Below are 21,311 nucleotides of genomic sequence, written 5' to 3'. Positions count from 1 at the left end.
TCTGGTCTCCTGTGACCAGGTGGAAAATAAACCTCTATAGAGAGATTAATTGGTTTTAAGAAAAAGATTCTCCAAAATTAAGTGATAAGGGTTCTGATTGAATGAAGCAAAATGGTCTTTTATCTTATCTTAAAATGTGTAACTATATTTTATCATGTTGTAAAATTTACTCTTTAAAAAGAATCCTATTGATGTTAATTTTAAAAATCTTGATGAGAGAGAGAGTTGTCTTGGGGGGTCTGAGGACATTTCTCTCAAGCAGAATAGGGGTTGGATTTAATAATGAGTTAATAAAAATGGCTTCTGGAAGACTAGTGCTTACAACAGAGTACATTATTAATGTTTTCTTTGACACAAAGCAGAATGTGATAAGTGCAAAGGAGAAGTACGGGCATGTGCAACAAGGAATCTGAGAAGGGAGAGATCATTTTCAGTTAGGTGGGGTAATATTTCATGAAAGATGAGGCAGTTGACTTGAGCTTCAAAGAAATGGAGGGACTTTAGGATTTTCATTGCTTTTCAACTTCCTCTTATGACCTTTTCCATTTATATTGTTTTAGTTCTTGATTTATATTGTTTTCTTGGTTTCATTTACTTCTCTCTGTATTAATTTATGCCTATCTTTAAATTTTTTTCCTGATTCTTTATACTTCATTCAGTACTGCACAATAATTTTCCATTATAGTCATTTACTATAATCTTTTTGGCTAAATAACCTTTGCAATCTGAACTCATCACTCCAGTGAAATTGTACTTTTCAAAATTACCTCCAAATTGTCAAACCTGATATTAGTTGGGGCTTTTTTCCCAGTTTTCTCCTAGATATTTCCCTTTCTGTTTCATTACACTACTCTCTTTTCTGGCCTATCTGATGCTCTTTCTCTTTCCTCTTTGTTGTATCTTTATCCATATCAAATAATAATAATAATAATAATATAGCCTATTCCAGCTAATGCTGGAGGCTATGGAAAGAGGCTATTTCCACCCTGGTGATAGGGAACATAGAATGCTTTCTGCCAGAAGCAGGTCCCTGGTATCTCCCAGATCTGAGGTGATACTTCCAAATCCTGTTACATATATCATTTTAGTGGCCTCATAATCCCACAGAGTCCAACCTCTACACAGCTGCCAGAATGATTTTCCTCAAACATAGAGGAGGCTAAAGCATTTCTTGTTCAATAAATTCTAGTGCCTTCCTATTACTTACAGGTTAAATTAGTTTGATTTTTAAACCCTTCCTAACCTAGCCCCATTCTACCTTTTCAGTCTAATAATTTCCCTTCTTACCCTCTCAGTCCAGATAAGACTTATTTTCTCTTAATTCTTAGCTCAAGGTACACCAACTGGGCACTTTCTTTGCTTTAGTTCTAGGCCTTCTCATGACTAGAATGTATTTCTTCCTTATCTCTACCTCATAAAATCAACTTAATTCATGATTTAGCTCATGCACTGCCTTTCACATGATATCTTTGCCGATACCAAGTGTTCTCCCTTTCTAACTTCTTTGCATTTGTTTTATATTTATTCTGCATATATTTATATATGGATGTCTCCTTGATAGAATTCAAACTTCCTGAGATCAGGGATTCTTTCATTTTTTGTATCTGTATCCTCAGCACCTAGCATAATGCCTGGCACTTAGTGCTTATTGATTGTTTGATTTGAGCAGATAGAAATTAAAGATTGAGGAAATGCATTTTAGACATAGCATGAGAAAAAGCATGGATATGTGAGAAAACAGGCCAAAAATAGGGCATCAGTACATATTTGACTGGAATTTAGGGTGGAAAATGAAGTCAAGTTGTGAATATCATGATCAGGTTACATACTTTATTTAGTAGATAGTAGGGAGGCACTTATTTGAAAAACTATTCTAAGTAAAATAATGTGATCAGAGTAAATTATAAGATTACTTGAGCAGTAATATGAAGTAATATGAATGGTGAATGAAAAGACAGGTTGAGAGGCAAGGAGGCTTTTGCAAAAGTAGGGTGTCTGTAGTAAGAGGAAAAATAACAGATATTTTAGTGGTAGAACTAACAAAACTTAGCAAATGACTAGGTGGTGGTGGTGGTAGTGGTGATGGTGACTGAAATAGAACAGTCAAAGATAACTGCAAAATTATGAGTCAGAGTATTGGTAGAACAGTGTTGCCAGTACTAGAAAAGAGATAATTGGGAGAAAGAGTGGGAGTAAGAAGTTGAGAGATGAATTTAAGCACATATAGATGCAGATCGTTAATAGGCAGTTATAAGAGTTCTGGGGTAGGAGTTTGAACAATATAGTTATGAAAGCTTTTTGCATGAAGATAACAACTGAAAGGGTCACTGAAGACGAAAGAAGAAGAGAAATGCAAAAAATGAAACCCAGGAAAGAGAGGCAACCAAGGAGAGCTAGAAGAAAAAGAGAGTGGCAAATAGAGAGTTATCTGAGTTTGGTCAAACATTTCTTACTTACATATAAAGCTTACTCTCAGTCTTAGATAAATATTAATTACCATATTAAGGAAAAGTCCATTTATTGCCATGCTTTCTAGTGTTTATTTTTTAAAGAGAAGTTGGTGTTAGATTTCAACAAAAGTTAGTATCTATTATTATAATCATATGATTTTAATTATTTTTGCTTTTAACAGTCTATAAGGTTTATAGTTTCTCATTTTGAACTGATCTTAAGTTCCTAGTATAAATCCAATAATAATAATAAATGATGATAATGTGTAATCTTTTAAAATTTGTTGTTTTAGTCTATTTGCTAATGTTTTAATTAATATTGTTACATAAATATTCATTAGGAATATTAATCTATAGTTTTGTTATTTCTCCCTGATTTAGATACCAAGACCATATTTGTATCTAGAAAGAAATAAGAAGGGTCTCTTTCCATTTTATTCAAATAGTTCATATATTTAGATTCACTGTTTGAGTATTTGGTGGGATTTACTTGTAAAATCCATGTACTGGAGGTTTTTTCATTGGAAGTTCATTTGAATCTTGTTCAAATTCTTTTTCTGATATAGATTTATTTAAATAATTGATTTCTTGTTCTATTAATGTAGGGGTTTTACATTTTTTGTAAATATTCATATATTTCATCCAAATCAGCAATTTTGTTGATACAACTGAGCAAAATACTTTCAGATAGCTATTTTATTTTCTCTTCCCTTTTTGTGAATTATGCTTTCTTGTTTGAAGAGCAGAAAAAGCACTTTCAGGCAATAAACAAGTCCTGAGGAAGAGATATATGGAGTAGCAGCCTGGAATTCATGAATTTTCATTTCAGGCTCAGTGTGAGACTCAGGTATCTAGGTAGGGAAAGATTAACTGCCCCAGAACATCAAGCCAAGTTGAGCTACCTAGAAGTAGTCCCAAGCTATAGCTGTGAATGAGGAGTGAGCAAGGGGGGCCCTAACAGTGGCTCAAGATCAGAGAAGAATGACCAAAACCTTGACAGTACTTTAAAAAAGTGGTATGAAAAACCTGAAGCCTGACACATCTCATCTCTCAGGACTAGAACTTGACTCTGATAATAAATCATTAAAAATTAATTGTTTAACAGTAATGAGTAAGAAAAGAAAAAAGAATGTGATCACATATGGAGATAGAGAAGATCTGGGTTCACATTCAGAAGAAGATAATTGTTTTAAAAAATCACTCCTACTTCAAAGAAAAATGTTAAACAGTAACAAGTTCAAAAAGAGTTCTTGAAAGAGCTTTAAAAGAACTTTAAAAATCAAATAAAGATGAGGAAACAAAAGAAAAAACAAGAACCCAAGAAAATCAAGTAAATTATGAAAAGAAAGCCAACCAATTGGAAGAGATCCAAAAATCTTAAGGAAGAAAATAGCTCCTTAAAAACTAGAATTGGGCAAGGGCAAGCTAATAACTTCATAAGACACCAAAAATAATAAAATCAAAAGAATGAAAAAGTAGAAGAGAATGTGAAACATCTCATCAGAAAAACAACTGATCTAGAAAACAGATGGAAAAGAGATAATATAAGAATTGTTGGACTACAAGTTATGATAACAAAAAAAACCTAAGTATATTACAGTGGTTTCTTATATCTTATATCTTGTAAAAAAAAACACCTAAGTATGATATTACAAGAAATCATTAAGGAAAATTATCCTAGTTATACAAAAAGAGTAAAATAGAAACAAGAAAAAATCCATCATTCGTTACCTGAAAAAGATCCCAAGGATGCAAATTCTCATGGGAATCTCATATCAACTTTCAAAACTCCCAGATTAAGGAAAAAATACTATAAGCAACAAGAAAAAAAGCATTTTAAATACAATAGAGCTGCACTTAGATAATGTAAGGTCTTGCAGATTCTATATTATATTATATTATATTCAATCTATATTGAAGAGTTTGGAACATTATATTTCAAAGAACAAAGGAGATTAGTTACCAACCAAAAATAACTTACATAGCAAAGCTCAGTAAAATCTGGATTTTAAAAAAAATGGACATTTAATGAATTGAAAAACTTTCAGGTATTTGTGCCAAAAAAAAAAAAAAAGAAAAGAAAAATCCCCCAAAACAACAGAATTCAATGAAAAAGTTGAATAAGATCAAGTTTAAGAACTCAATAAGGTCAAATTGTTAAATTCTTAAATGGGAATATTTTCTGCAACTCTTAAGAATATTGTCATTTCTTAGGTAGTTTAAAAGGGCATATATAGATGGAAGGCTTGGGGCTGAATAAAATTGAGTAGGGAAAGGCAAAATGGAGTAATTATCTCATAAAAATGAGGCATGAATGAAAGAATTGTTACTGTGGAGGTAGGAGGGGGTGGAGAGCTGGTAGTGCCAGAACTTTATTCTCGTCAGAAACTAGGTTAAGGAGGGAATAAAATACATGTAGAAGAATATAAATCTTTTAAATTTATTTTTAAAAAATAGGAGGGTAAGGGGAGAGGATAAGAAAGGGACTTTTTAAAGCATAGGTAGATTAAGATTTAAGAGAGTAGGGTGAAAGGACAGGGAAGAAGACTTTAAGGGATGGTAGATTAAGGAATAGGACAGCAGCAAGAGAGGACAAGAGAAGGATTCTTAAAAAGAGTGCAAATAAGGAAGATAGTAGTTATTAGTAAATCTGTTGTATAAAGAGGAATAGGGTAACAAGAAAAGGTGAAAAGAATAGAGAGGAGAAAAATAGGATGGATGGAAATATGTAAGTAGTAATTGTAACTGTGAATGAGAAGGGGATGAATTTACCCATAAAAGGGAAATGGATAGAAGAATGGAGTAAAAGTCAGAATTCAACAATATGGTGCTTATAAGAAATATGTTTTAAAATGAGAAAACAAACAGAGTGGAAATAAAGGACTGAGGTTAAATTTATTATGTTTTAGCTGATGTAAAAAAAAGCAGGGATAACAATCATGTTCTAAGACAAAGTTAAGGCTAAAACATATTTAATTAAAAGAGATAAACAGGGAAACTACATTATGATAAAAGGTACCATAGAAAATGAAGCAATATTAATACTAAACCAATATGCACTGAATGCTATATCATCTAAATGAGAATCATGATGGGCAATGAGGTAATACAACTATTTTTGCAGATAATATGATAATGTACTTGAAAAATCCTAAAGATCCAATCAAAAAGTTTGGGAAATAATTATTTTACCAAAGTAGTAGGATATAAAATAAATCTACATAAATCATCAACATTTCTATATATCATCAACAAAACCCTTCAAAAGGAGATAGTAAGAGCCAACCCATTTATAATAATTATTCAATATGAAATACCTGGACATATCTACCAAAACAAATCCAGGAACTATATGAACATAATTATAAAACATTTTTAGATAAATAAAATCAGATTTAAATAACTGGAGAAACATTAATTGTTCATCGATAAGTGGAGTCTATATAAAACAACAATTTTATGTAAACTAGTCTATCTATTCAATACCATCCCAATTAAATTACCAAAAAAATTATTTTATTGAGCTAGAAAAAATAACAAAATACATTTGGAAGAACAAAAGCTCAAAAATATAAAAAGAAATAATGAAAAAATTAGGTGTGTTTCTCAAGGTGATTTCTAAAATATTTATAGCAGTTTTCTTTGTGGTGGCAAAGAACTAGAAATTGAAGGATGGCCATCAAATGGGGAATGGCTGAACAAGTTGTGGTATAAAATTGTGATGGAATACTACTGTGCTATAAAGAAAGATGAGCTGGTTGACTTTAGGAAAACATGGAAAACTTTGATAATGAAGAGTAAAATAAGTAGAACCAAGAGAACATTCTAAATAGCAACAGCAATATTATTCTAAAAACAACTTTAACTAAGTCAGTTTGAGTATTATAAATATAAATACTCAATCAACTACAAAAGACCTAAGAAGAAATATGTCATTCCTATCCAGGGAAAAAACTCATAAATAGAAATATATTGTATAGTTTTACACACATACATATATGTGTGTGTGTGTACTTATACAAATACACATATTGTTGAATGGTAGCCTGTTTTAGGATGGAATGGGGAAGGAAGAAGAAAGAAATTTAAAGTGCAACAGAGAACAAAACAAAACTTAGAAGAAAACACAGAAAAGCAAGTATAGCTTTAAAAATGATGTCTAGTATTTATTACATAAGTTTTCAAAAAAGAACAGTGAAACAGAAATTCACGGTTTTATATTATTCTGTTATGTGTCCAAAGAAAATTTTTTTGTCTTTTTGTTTTTAAGTTCAAAATGAATAAAAATAAATATATAAATAAAAATTTTGCTGTGGTAAATTTTTCTACTGTAAATTCACAATATCAGAAGGAAGGACTAGAGTTTAAATGCCCATTTACCATGTATAATTGAAGATTTTTGTGAATTATTTTTAGAAGAAATGCACAAGATAATCTCAGATATGGAATGGACTCTGGAGATCATCTTGTCTGTAAAATGGTATCTTATAGATGAAGAAATGGAGGTCCAAAGAGGTAAAAAATTTGCCCAAGATCAGAATGAGATTAGAATTTATATCTCCTAATTTGTAATGTAGTGCTTTTCTCCTCAGATTCTAAAATGAATGAAAAAAATAATAAAGTAGTCTTAAACTAATAGAGCAAGGCAATATTTCTACAAAATCTAGAAAAATTCATGTTTTTCATTCAAAACACTTAGAAGGACCTTCTATGTAAAATCATTTTTACAAATCACTACATCCAAGAGATGAACAAAATGTTCTCCATCTTGTGAATTCTTCATTGACAACTAGCTTTTCAGATTTATAACTAAGGTAAGGATTGAGGATACTTCCTAAGGTACTGAGCTCTACAAAAATTTGTATTCCTTCAGCTGGTGGAAATAGCTCTTGGGTCGGGTAGATAGCCTTCATCTGGAGGATATGCTTTCTTCTCCTAATGGTCTTTCATCCTGCTTTCACCATGCCTTGTGATCCCTTATTGGCCCCATTCCACAGCCTGACATCTGTGATCTGACTGCCATCAACCGTTCACCACTCCTATCATATTCCTGGGGTTAAAGCAGACAACCACCGCCATGCTCCTTGCCTGTTGCCTCTCTTGACTTCCTCCTCTTAAAGCTTGGATGGTCCTGAAGTCATTGGTGGAGCTTCAGCAAGGATGGACTTTTCAGGAGCAGGGCTCTCTCTCTTGGGTCTAAATGCAACTAAATAGGATCAGCAACAATGCTGGCTACCTTTCCAACCTGTCTTGCAGCACGGATCAAGGAGTTTAACATGAACATGAGTGAGGGGGTGGCAAAAAAGCCACTTGAGATACAATAAAAGCCTAAGACCCATACAGTCAGCTCCTCTCTGACCCAGAACAACCTTGGCAGAAACCCCTCATCACAAAAGCCTCTCCCCTTCTCTAACCCCAAGCACCAGAAGTGCTAGACATAACTTTCAGTCTTTGCCAGAGGAGATTCAAAGACAAAAAGTCCTTGCCCTCACCAGGTGCCAGACTCACCTTACACAGTCTATTTGGGGAGATAACATGTACATGTAAATATGTATATGTAAAATAAATACAAAACGAATTGTCTGTAAGACCAAGAACATCAGCAGCTGTAAGGTCAAGAAAGTCCTGATAAAGAAGGAGGTATTGGTCACCAAGAACAGATAATAATAGACACTCCATTTCTCCTTTGCTTATAGTAGCTAGATATCAGAAGAATGACATATGAACAGTATACATAGATTTTCTTGCTGTCTTTGTGTTCTGGATGTGATCTAGATGATAGTCAATTGTTGGAAACACTGCCCCTCTGCAACTTTTATTCACTGCTTCTAGATCTTCCCTTTGGGTCCAGAGAGAAAAAGACTAACCATTCTACAATATTTCCCTCTAAAAACAGCTTTTGGGACCCTCTTTTCACTTCTTTTTTCCCAAACTAAAGATCCCCAATTTTTCCAATAGGTTAAAAAATTTATTTATATTTAAATATTTAAAACTAGATATTTAATTTTATTTATATCTAAATATTTTAAAACTACTTAAATTTAACATTTGTATTTATTTTTAATATATTCAAAACTAGAAAAGCCTTTAGAGGTCATTTATTCCATTTCTCATTTCACAGGTAAGGAAATGAGGGCCCAGGGACTGATATTATACAGATATTAATTAACCATCAGAGGCAATCTTTTGACATAGGTCCTCTGACTTCACAGATAGTCTTCCTTCCATCATCATCCTCGCCTTCCTCATCTGGACATGATATCAATGCCACTATCATTGTCTACTCACTCCCTTCTAACTCTTTCCTCTCTCCAATAAAAGCATTCCCTTTTAAGAAGTATTTTCTCTTTTGTTTTTTTTTTTCAGATATGACATCTATTTTCTTTACTACAAAAGATACTTTAAATATCCATTCCTAAATGTGCCCGGATAAAAATGTAAGATGTATGTTAACCAATAACTCCGACCTATCACACTGTCACAGGTGGTTGGTATTTAAAACACTGAAACATGGAAAAGGACTACTGAATAGGTTTTTTGTCTTGTCTTTGGCTTTATGCTGTCCAGTCAACTCTACCTTTGTTCATATCTTCCTTTTTCCATTTTTTATTAAAGATTTTTATTTTCAAAACATATGCATAGATCATTTTCAACATTCACCCTTGCCAAATCTCTAACAAGTACTCTCAAGCAAAACTGTGTATCATCTCTTATCTAGGAAGCAGAAAATATGCTTCATTATCAGTTTTCTGAATTGCAGTCATTGTTAAAAATGTTCTTCAGGCTCTGCCCACTTGTCTCTACATTAATCATACGTCTTCCTAAGTATACAAGAGGCCTTAATAAATGCTTACTGATTGATTTGTTCACTAAATTTTTCTGAATCTAAACATTTGATCATTTCTTATGTAATAATAAAATTTATTTTGTCATATGCCATAATATAATCATCTATGTTCCAATTTAATTTTTATATTTATTCATATAAAATTTGTGTGAGGTATGAGGTGATGTATGGAAACAATTATACACTATAATATGGTATATAACATAGAAGGAGTTTGGACTGGAAGTCGAAAGATATGAATTCTAATTCTAACTTTAACATCATTCTAGCTGCACGATTTTAGGAACATTACTTACTCTCTCTGGTTCTTACTTCTGTAATGAAGTGCTCAGATACCTTCTTAAACCAAAGAGAAGAAGTCTTATCCTTCCATGACAATCCTGAAATGTTTCACCATAATTATAACATCTGCTGTCCCTCTTCCCACACTCACCAAATCTTTTATTCTTCAAGCTAAAAAAATCTCAATTTCTAGAGAATTGCTGCTAGTTCATTTTAACAAGAAATATTAAAACTTTTTTGTGGACTAGAGAGAGGCACATACCTTTGTGGAATATAGAACATATGCTGAGGTGGGGGTTTATAGAGGACTCCTTCATATACAGGCCATAGCCCACTTAAAATCCTGAAGAGAGAACTTTTCCCACAACCATTGGGACCAGTTATCAGAAGATGCATTCCTTCTTGTACCTAAAATAATTGAAAATTATTTTTATGCCTCTGAGCATAACAGGAAATTTCTAAATAAATATTTCTTTCAAAACATTTAGTGCTATATTATGCATGTCATTCATTCAAAAATATTTAAAACTATGTGTTTTGGAAGTAAGGAGCAGAAGTTGCAAAGAGGAAAATTCAAGCTTGATAGAAGGAAAAACTCTTGAATAATTAGAACTGTATATAAGTAGAATAGTCTACGTTGGGAGATAGTGAGTTCCCCTGTGAGCAAAAGCTTGATGATAACTTGTCAGATATATTAGAGAGAGCATTCTTCTTCAGGTATGAATTGGACTAGTTGGCCTCTAACGTCCCTTCCAGTTTTATTCAAGACATTGTGCTACACATTCTGTTTTTATATACATAAAAAAGCCATGATCAAACAATTGAGAAACATTTATTAAATGCATACTGTTAAATGCATGCACCAGGTGCTGTGCTAAATGCTGACATATAAAATGTATTCCATTAAACAAAGGAAAGCATTTATTATGGCTGAAAATATTAATTTAGGTCTTTAAATAGGATCTGAAGATCAAAAAATCTTTTAAAAATTCCAAAGAAAATGATAAGAATAAGAATAAGCCCTCATTCTAACTCACTAAAATTCAAAATACTTAGTAAGTATATTCCATTCAAATTTGAGATGGATTTTATATATATAAAGAGATAATTAGGAAATAATTTGAAAGTATTAAAAATAGGTTACTACTATTTTTTTTTTACTGGTCTTATGGTCTCATTGGTGTATATCCTGGTGAGGAAATTCTATCTAGAAATGCAAATCAACAAATTAAAGTGTCTTGAGATACCAAGAGGTTAAGTGACTTGCTTAAATTTTTTAAAAAGTCAGCATTTGTTAGAAATAGGACTTTTGACATAGGTCTTCCTGATTCATAGCTCTGGCTCTCTAATTCACTATACCATGATGCTAGTTTGGTTAAAAATATTTTTTAAATATTTATGAAAATTTAATGTTTTACCTCATATATATTTACATTCTGTTATATCTTACAAATATATAAATAAATTATATATAATATATTTGAATATATAAAAGGTTGTGCTATATATAAAATGTAGATTGCATTTTAAAACACCAATTGATAACATTTCATTTGAAAGTCAGCAATGGTCATTTCAATTTTTTCAGTATATGGAAAAGGAACTGGGACTTGGGAAATGCTTTTGTACCATCTATCCTCCATTCCTAGAATTCTCTACCCCTTCACCTACACTTCTTGGTCTCCTTGCCTTCTTTCAAGACAGTTAAAACTTCTGCAGGAGACCTTTCCAAACCTAGCTGTTAATACCTTTCTTTTCAGATTATCTACTATATAAATAAGCCAGTTAGGTTGCATAGTGAATAAAGAGACAGGACTGGAGTCAGAAGAACCAGAGTTCAAATCTGGTGTGAGACGCTTACTGGCTTATGACCCTAAGCAAGTCGCTGAACCCCATTTGCCTCAGTTTCCACATGTGTAAAATAAGCTGGAGAAGGAAATGGCAAACTACTCTACTATTTTTACCAAAAAAAAAAAAAAAAAAAACGCTTCAAATTCCAAAGAATTGGAAACAACTGAACAACACTTTTTATATCTTGTATATAGGGCTATTTACATATTATTTCCCCCATTAGAATATATACTCATTGAGGGTAAGGCCTTTGCCTTTCTTTTTATCCCCATCACTTAGCACAGTGCTTGGTACATAGTACATACTTGATAAATGCTGTCTGACTATTAATTTCATGAGTATAAGGAACTATCTGCAAATGAAACTCCCTCTACTTCAAAGTAGGTCAGTACTATCTCTATGGCTTATAGTCTCATAGAGTTACCCTAAAGATATATATCCTCCATTTTTCTAACTATTATGAAATTTTTTTTACATCAAGCTGAATCTCCATTTATCTACATATTAATGATTTTCTTTATAAAACAAATTGGATGTACCACGAACTTGCAAGATTATTTATCTATCTATCTAATCAGAAGATGTATTTTTTTTCTTGTACCTAAAATAGTGCAAAAGTTATTAACTGCAATCTTTTCAATACTACGAATTATATGTACATGTATTATGTGTAGCTTTTTATGCTCGATAAGAAATTCCATACTGTCCAAACCATATGTATTAGATAACTTTCAAATTAAAATATAATCAGCTCATTTTTATTTATGAAAGAGATTGAGAGAAGTCTTCCCTTTGAAGAAGTAAAAGCAAATGCTATGATAATGATAATGAATGTAATATTTTAATGTCTTCAGAGCACTTCAAAATTGTCTTTCATTTTAACCTTAAATTTTATAAATGAGGAAACTGAAGCAGACAAAAGTTAAGTGATTTGCTGACAGTCTATTGACAATACACAATTATCTGTAAACAAGATATAAGATAAATATACAGAAAAAATATGGGGGCAATTTCAGAAGGAAGGAAATAAAACAAGGGGAAATTTTCTGACTTTTTACTGAGAAAATTCAGAATTTAAACATATCACTCTGGGTCATTTTTTTAAAAATTAGATAACAATCAACAATGAGGAGGAATTCAAGAACTTTGTTAATTCTAATAAATACTGACAAGAAATAATGTATGAAGGATAGAAAGATTATAAGTACTTTAACTAATGATACATAATTAAAATATGCTCTATTTACTAGAGACTACTGTGTAGTAGACAGAAAACAGGACACAGAGTTAAGAATTTGATTTGATCCTACTTCTGACATGTCCGTTACATATTTTTGACACAGGCTCCATGCAGAGCATGAAATTGTTGTCTTCATTAATTACCTACACCAATGAAATCAAAGGCTTGATTTGTTAAGAAGTATACAACTTAACAGATTTAATTTGAAGATTTTTTTTTGCTTAACAGATATCTAATCAGTATTCATATTCAGATCTTATTCTAAAATCACTATGAAAAAATCAAATTATACGCCCATATAAAGATAGCACTGAATATAAGGCAACTTTCTACAGTTCACACGATAAAAAAATAAAGATATACAACTTCCCAAAGTTGTAGAAGTAATACATAATTTCCATCAAATTTACTAATTCTGTTTATCTTTCTTCTGAGTGGTTCCAATTCTTTCCTTGTTATTTTCTAGCTCAATATACTTCTTGTCAGTAATTAGATTTTAGAAATCAGTGTATTAATTTTTTGTTTGCATTTTTGTTGTCAATATTTTTTTAAATTAAATTCATCTGCTGTGACTAGTAATTAATATTTGTCATATTATTATAGTATTAGAATTCCACATATTTTTTGTCATATTTCTAGGCAGTCTATCAAATACTTTACATGTTTTAACCACAAAAACCTAAGATCTTAAATTAATAATTTTTTCAACACAATCTATACAGGATTATAAGAATCATAGGGCAAATTCAATTTTTATGATTTTCTAATATTAGTCCCTGTTATATAAAGTAGCTATATTAGGATAAAACTTATAAATGAAAATTATTAGCAAATTTTAGCCATGATCATATTACAATAAAGGCTTATGTTTTAGAGTAATTCACACAGGAAAAATAGAACAAATGGCATTTTATTTTCAAATATTCATTTTTAAGGAAAAGTCCTATTGCTCCTATCACCTGATTTGACTTTCAATTTAAAAATATAGAAAAGGAAATTAAATATCTCTTTTAACTGTTTCCAGAAGGAGAAATTGCATTTAACTTCTTCCATTTATAATTGAGCCACTACCTTTTTTCATTTCCTCTCCTTTCTATAAGCTTCTTCAAACAATTAACAGAAAATACATGAATTCTGAGATGATTTATACTAGTATGATTAAAAGTTAGAAGATTCTTGAATTCATCTTACTTTGAAGTTTAGCCTGGAAACCACCACTTCTCCAGTTGGTGTTATAATAGGGACATTTTCACAAATAATTCCATGATCAACATCGATAACTTTTCCTATAATTTAAGGAAAATTAAAAAGTTTGAAAATCATCACCTTAATCAATTTGATATGTAAGTTGCTTATCATTTTAAAAGTTTATTTTAACTTTAATAGGATTAGTTGTTTTTTTAAATAGATTTTATTATATCTATACTATTACATTATCTAATTTTTTTTCTTCTGGACAATACTAATAAAATGGTAATATTAAAATTTTAAATCATTCAAAAAGAAAAATATTGTAATAGAAAACTGAACAACTGAAATGGATATTATTATATGAAAATACACATTCAAAATACTGGATTTTCAAATAAATGCACTTTGGGTAAAAGCATGAAATGGGTAATTGTACAGTGCTTATTCACAACAAGCAGCTAGGTGGCAGAGTAGATAGTGGTGGAGACTCATCTTTCTGAATCAATTGTGGTCTCCTACAACTAGTAGCTGTGTGACCCTGAACAAGTCACTTGATCCTGTTTGCCTCAGTTTCCTCATTTGTAAAATAAGCTAGAGAAAGAAATGGCAAACCACTGTCTTTTCTAAGAAAACTCCAATTGAGGTCCCAAAGGGACATGCACAATTGAAATGACTGAACAATAACTTTGCAACAACATAATAGACATATTTACGTTAAAATATCTGACATTAGTGCTAAGCCACCAGGAAATATGAATTTAAATTTTAAACAACTATTTCTGTATCTTGTGTAGTTCACAAAATTGTCTCCGATAATTCTGCAGCAGTTCAAAGTGAAATAATACAGATATAAAACTAGGCACAGTTCCTAATCTTACATTAGATTAAACAATAGCTGATGTGAGGATCAGCTATTGCAGCAACTACTAATTCTGCAAAGATGTGTTTAGTAGTCCTAGTTAAAGGCCCTGGTATAAATCTTATAGAAACATGTTTTGATAAATAATGAAATATTTTTATATAGGAAAATATTTTTAAAATTATTTCAATACCTTTGATTTCTAAGGTGTCACTGAGCGACAATTCTATTTTATCTCCAATCGTGGTAGGATTTTTAGTCTCTTGAATAGCAGTTCTCTTGTAAATTCCTTTGTTAACTTCATCAAAGACCCAAAACATATTATATACTCGGGCAGTATAGCCTGCTAATTCGGTGATCTAAGAAATAAAATATGTTAATATTACATTCTTATGAAAATATTAAATAAAATAACTAAATTATTTTTCCATTTAGTGTCAAACCTTTACAAATTATTATTTAATAATGATACATACATATTACTAGAATAGGTAACTAAGACTAATAAACATAAATTACACAAAAAAGATAAGAAAAAAATAAATTTAACTGAGTATACTCAAAATAATATTTTAAATATAAGAATTTCAAATTGAACAAAACGCTTTCAGATTATTGATGATATTTTAAGGTCTTTCTCTGGGTTGATTCTTTCTTAGCATCTAATTAGCCTTTATAGGAAGAAATTCCTTTGACTACAATGCCATTAACTTGAAATTAGTATAAAACAGAAACATGAGTAAGTGAAAGAATTAGTCTTTCATTTCTTAGTTTTTTTCTGAAACACATTTGTTTTTATTATGAAATTAATACCAATGTTCCTGATGTCCAATTGCTCCAATAAGGAGCCTAAGAAATACGCAGTTCTGAAAGAACAATAGCAATAGTTATAAAAAAGAGAAAAGGATCCCCTTACATAAAATACCGACAAAGGTACAGTAGAAACATCAATATAGGCCTTTTACATCCAGAGCCTCATCAGGCAATCACTAACCAACTTGAATCAAGACCTCTCTTTCCTTTTAAGATCCTAAGAAATTTGCTAAGAAAATCCTAAGTTAATCTAATAGCTCTAATATCCAATAAGGGAAGACCACACACAAAAGTAAACTGAAAAGCAGGAATAGGGAGAGGTAATTTGAGAGATATGATGTTCTCTAGAATCTAAACCAAGCAGAACTGCTCTTAGAAAATGGAAAGTGAGTAATGAATGTGAGAATGAGTACAGGAAGATTGAAATCTACTGTTTTGGGAAGTTAGCCCTAGCAGTACTGACCAGACCACAGTGGGAAAAAAAAGTAAAAAGACCTAAGGCTTAAGGCAACATTACCTACAATTTAGGATTAACACTTGATAATAATATTTAAGCCAATAAAAATAAAATAAGATAAATTAAAAATAAAATTGTGTATGCAAAGGGAAAAGAATTGGACTATTGACAGCTACTTGGGTTTAAAAAAAGATATGGGTTCATATTGGAGGAAGATAGTAAGGTTAAAAAAGCTACTCCTACTCTAAAGAGTAACATCAAATGATCACAAGCTCACAAAAGAGCTCTTGAAAGAACTTAAAAAGGAATTTAAAAATCAAAGAAGAGAGAATGAGGGAAAAAGTCAAGAAAATTATGAAAAGAAAATTAACCAATTAGAAAAGGAAATACAAAATATTTAAAAAGAAAATAATCCCCCAAAATTATATATCACAAAGATTATTCACTATAATCAGACTGAATTTATATCAAGAATACAAGCATATTTCAATACTAGCAATAATTGTAAACGATTGTATTAATAACAAGAAAAAAATCAGATTACAGTAAGAGATATAAAAAGCTTTTGGCAAGATAAAACATTCATTTCTATCAAAAATGCCAAAGTGCATAAGAATAAACAGATATTTCTTTAATATGTTTAGCTTCTATTTAAAACCAAAGCTAGCCTTATTTGTTATGTGAATAAAATAGAGGCTTTTCAATAAGATTATGGCCAAAAAAAAAAATGTGCATTATCACTGATAGTATTCAACACAAATAGAAATGCTATCTATGGCAATAAGACAAGAGAAATTTTAAAATAAACATTGGCAAAGATGAAACAAAATTATCACTTTTTTCTCAGATGTTACTATAAATTATTTGGCACAGTGGATAGAACACTGGGCCTAGAGTCAGGAAGACCTGATTTCAAATTTGTCCAAAGACACTTACTATGTGACTCTGGAAAATATACTTAACCTCTATTTGCCTCAGTTTCCTTACCTGCAAAAAAAGAGAAAAAAATCACAACTACCTTAGATTTGTTGTAAGGATCAAATGAGAAAATATTTGCAAAGTTTTAGCAAAATGCCTGGCACATAATAGGCACTTAGTAATTGCTTATTTCCTTCTTTTTTTTTCCTTTAGTAAATTTACAGAATATAAAAATTTTAAATTTAAAAACAGGAAACAAATTATAAAATACTTGATCGTCTACCTGTCAAAACACATAGGAATTATATACTATAAAATATTCTTTGCATAAATGACACTTAAATAATTTGAGAAATATTCATTATTTGTGGGTAAGGTGAGACAAAATAAAAATGACAATTATTCATAAATTAATTTTATTTTTCCATAACAACTGAATTATCAAAGGATTATTCTATAGAGCTAGAAAAAATAGCAATAAAATTCATTTGGAGGAAAAAAAGTTAATAATAATCTCCCCCAAAAATGATGAAAAAAAAAGTGGGAAGGAAGTGGGCTGAACACTATAAACCTTACACTACAAGCAATAACGATCAGAACAATTTGGTACAAAGTAAGAAATAGATTGATCAGTGGAACAGATTAGGCAAACAATATACAGAAACAAACAAAATACAATAGCCTTGTGTCTAATAAATCCAAATTTCCTAGTTATTGGGGTAAAAATGATTTAACAAAAATTGTTGGGAAAATTAGAAAACAGTTTGGCAGAAAGTAGATATAATCTAACATCTCACACTATATATCAAGATAAGCTCCAAATGGGTTTGTGATTTAAACACAGTGACATCCTGAACAGATTAATGGAGTAATGAAGAAATGACTAGGAAAAGAATTCATGATCAAGCAAGAGACAGAGAGAATCATAGAAGGTGAAATGGAAAATTTTAATTATATAAAATTTTAAAGTTTTGACAAATTTGATGAATAAACAATTCTCACAGAAAAAAATCCAAGCAACAAAAGCCATATGAAAATATGCTCTAACTCACTACTTATTAGAGAAATGCAAATTTAAGTCACATTTATGATTCACTTCTTACCAGTTTTACAAAACAATAACAAAAATATCTAATACTGGAAGAATGTGGAAAAGCATTATTAGTAGAAAATTAGAAAATGCATTATTAGTAGAACTATTAACTGGTCCAAACATTTTAGAAAGCAATTCAGAACGATATCTCCAAAACAGCTAAACTATATTTTCTTTGACTCAGAAATACCACCACTAGGTCAAGACTGCAAATGTATTCAAGAAAGGGGAACCTATATGTAGAAAAATATTTAAAACAGCTCTTTTGGTGTTGACAAAAAACTGGAAACTAAGGTGACACCTATCACTTGGAATGGAGTTGAATGCAGATTGAGATTTTTAAAAGAAAATCCCCACTTATTGGAGATCTTCATGCAAAAGCTAATGAACAAAGTGTTCAGCAAAATGCCTAACATAGTAGGTGCTTAGTTTTAAAAGGGTTTATTTTCTATCTGTGAGTTGGACTAGTCACCAAATTTCCTTCTAGCTCTAGAAAATGTTTTGAATATGATCCTCCAGATACTACTGTTGATGGATATTGCTCTGACAATTGCATCCAACCCTAAAACATTAAGATGTTTCATGGTTATAGGGAGCTACAAAGGAAAAATGAAATGCTTATTATTCAGATTAGGAAATACACTAGAATGAATTTGATTTAGAACATTAATACATATATTTGGGACAAGTACTACCTATAGACAATGAGTTGAAGCCAGAACTGAATAAGAAAATGAGAGAAGAATGTACTGCATTTTATAAATTGCATGGTGCTTTAAATGATCTCAAGGTGCTCTCTAGTACACAGACCCATCTTTTCAATATGGATCTTTTCCTAGTGATTATCCATAGATAAAGATTTTAGATTATCACAATCTCTGTGAAATTAGAAGAGTGACAGAAAAGATGCTGGAGGTTTGTATGGTGACCGTGGTTAAATTGTTGCATATTTTTACTGGTGACCTACATTCAAAAAGTGGCTTAAAGGATATTACTGAGGAAAAGTATGTTTAGAAAAGGAGGTCAGTCATATTACATCAGTAAGACTTAACAGATGGACAGCCCCCAGACAACATCTCTTATTCAATAAGCAAAATACAGGAAGGCCTTAAGCAGGGAATTATCTACAGAGGATTCATTGAAGAAAAAAAGATTTCTGTCTGTATCAAAGGATGGATCACAAAGGATGGTATGTTAAAATACAAACACAAGAAGAGCACAGGCTGGAATAAAAGTCCATGGGAAGATAATGTTTGATTTTAGTGTAATAATTTCTATAATTGACTCTAACTCTTCCAGATGTCACAATTATTTCAAGGTACCTATGACACAAAATTCTCAAAAATTCATCAAAATAAACTAATTACAATTCTCTTTAATTTAAAAAATAAATGCTATATATCTTACCAGAAGCAGAAAAGAAAGAGGAATATGATGTACATCTTGAAGACTAAAGCAAATGATGAATATCAACACCAAAAAGGCTTTAGTCACTAATGTGATTGTTTTTCCCATGATTTCTGTGCTATGGTTCCTAATTAAATATGACTTTCATTAATTCACTATTTACATTTTATTTATTTTTCAAATACCTTTCTTTAAGTGTAGGCAATAAGTAGTATACAGTACCTCTTTGTATGAAGACATGATCCTTTCAATGGCATCTGCTCCCGATGCCAATAAATTTCGTGCAGTTGTAAAGGCTTCTGTACGTTCACTAACCATAGCTTGCTTCTGGTCATCCTCTAAATCTTAAAGAAAAATTAAGAATTATTGTAGTTGTAAAGTAGCCTTTATCCCCATTACCATTACACATATTTTTGATCAATTCAATTCTAGCTAAAAATTCAATGTGTATTAATTTATGATGCATTAGTATTAAAGAAAAGTTTTACATTAAACTGATTTTTTTTTTTTTTTTTTTTTTTTTTTTTTTTTTTTGCTGGACAGGGAAGAGATGATGAAAGTATTGATTCAAAGTATTCCAATCTATGCCTAATTCAGGCCACTTTTCTGAAAAGATATAGGAACAAAAGGAGACATTCCAAGATCACCCAACAATTATTTAAAAGGAAAAAAAAATATTTATTTAGCTACAGCAGGAGAATATTCAATAAAGATATTTATTGAGGGCACCTACAATTCTTTCAGCGAGGAAAGCTCCCTAGCCTGAGATCCATTTGTAGCATCAGAGCACCTTTGGAGCACTTGGTATCTGCTTTATACTCATGTAATAAGGAAATAATATCAATAGTATGAGTCCTTATTTCTCTAAGCCAACCAAGTCTTCAAAAAGATCATACCTTTTAAGGAAAAATCAATCTAAAGGAGGGAGAAGTTAGAATATTTTTCATAACACCTGTATTTTTAAGTGTTTGGGGAAATCAACAGAGTCCTACCTTTACACTTATATCATAAAAAGAACCAAATGGATACTTGGCTTAAATATAAAAATATATATTGCAAGCAAATTAAAAAGGATCATAAATTTTAAAATCTAGAGTTGATAGTCTTTATAGATAAAGGCACCCATAGGAGATAAAATGGATTTTGATTACATAAAACTGAAAATACTTTTTGAAAGTAAATTCAATATAGTTAGAAGGGAAGCATATAACTAGATATAGCAATTTTCTCATAAAGTTCTCATACATAAGATAATTAAAGAACTAAAACAAGCCTCTCCTCAATATGAAAAAGAACAGAAAATATGAAAGGACAACTTTCAAATAAAAAAAAAAAACATAAGCTAGTAATAGCCATGTGAAAAATATGTTCCAAGTCACTACTAATAAAAGAAATGCAAATTAAAACAACTCTAGGATTCTACCTCACAGTCATCAGACCAGCAAAGATAAAAACAATTGTTGCATTCTGGAAAACAAGTTAGAATAACATACCAAAAGTCCCTAAACTGTATATTTTGATTTAGCAAGGTCAAAAATGTGTTAAAAAAAATTTCCGACAGGATTTTTTTTTTTTAAAGCAAAGAACTGGAAACAAAATAGATAGCAAACCTGTGGAATGGACAAATGAAATGGATCATATTTTATTGTATTGTGAATTCATGCAGAACAAAATGAGCAATTTACAGGAGCAATTTACAAGAGCAATTTATAGCAATTTACTAATTCACTATAATGTAAAGTGAAACAATTTTAAAACTTTTAAAACCATGATCAAAGCAGTTACCAATCATTACTTTAAAAGATTAATGGTGACTCATTTCTTCACATAGAAGTGCTAGATTAGGGATTATAGCAAAATAATGCTGAGATACAATTTTCCTCTAAGCAAGATCATTTTAATT

General features: G+C 30.8%; 1 protein-coding gene across 3 annotated transcripts in view; it reads right to left on the bottom strand.

Annotated features, from left to right (window-relative positions):
- The window catches only part of ABCD2 (ATP binding cassette subfamily D member 2), a 108,113-nt gene that overhangs the window by 74,567 nt on the left and 12,235 nt on the right, over window positions 1–21,311 (bottom strand). For all 3 annotated transcript variants that reach the window (XM_031940465.1, XM_031940466.1, XM_023504672.2), the window contains exons 3-6: window positions 19,631–19,752; window positions 14,914–15,079; window positions 13,862–13,956; window positions 9,842–9,987 (exon numbers count right to left, since the gene is read on the bottom strand). In XM_031940465.1, the coding sequence (XP_031796325.1) occupies window positions 9,842–9,987; window positions 13,862–13,956; window positions 14,914–15,079; window positions 19,631–19,752 (529 nt within the window). The remainder of the gene's footprint in view (window positions 1–9,841; window positions 9,988–13,861; window positions 13,957–14,913; window positions 15,080–19,630; window positions 19,753–21,311) is intronic.

The sequence above is a fragment of the Sarcophilus harrisii genome, chromosome 5 (genome assembly GCF_902635505.1).
Source record: "Sarcophilus harrisii chromosome 5, mSarHar1.11, whole genome shotgun sequence".
In the NCBI taxonomy this organism is placed as follows: Eukaryota; Metazoa; Chordata; class Mammalia; order Dasyuromorphia; family Dasyuridae; genus Sarcophilus; species Sarcophilus harrisii.
The sequence above is the reverse complement of the archived record's forward strand: the minus strand, read 5'-3'. Positions and strand labels throughout refer to the sequence as shown.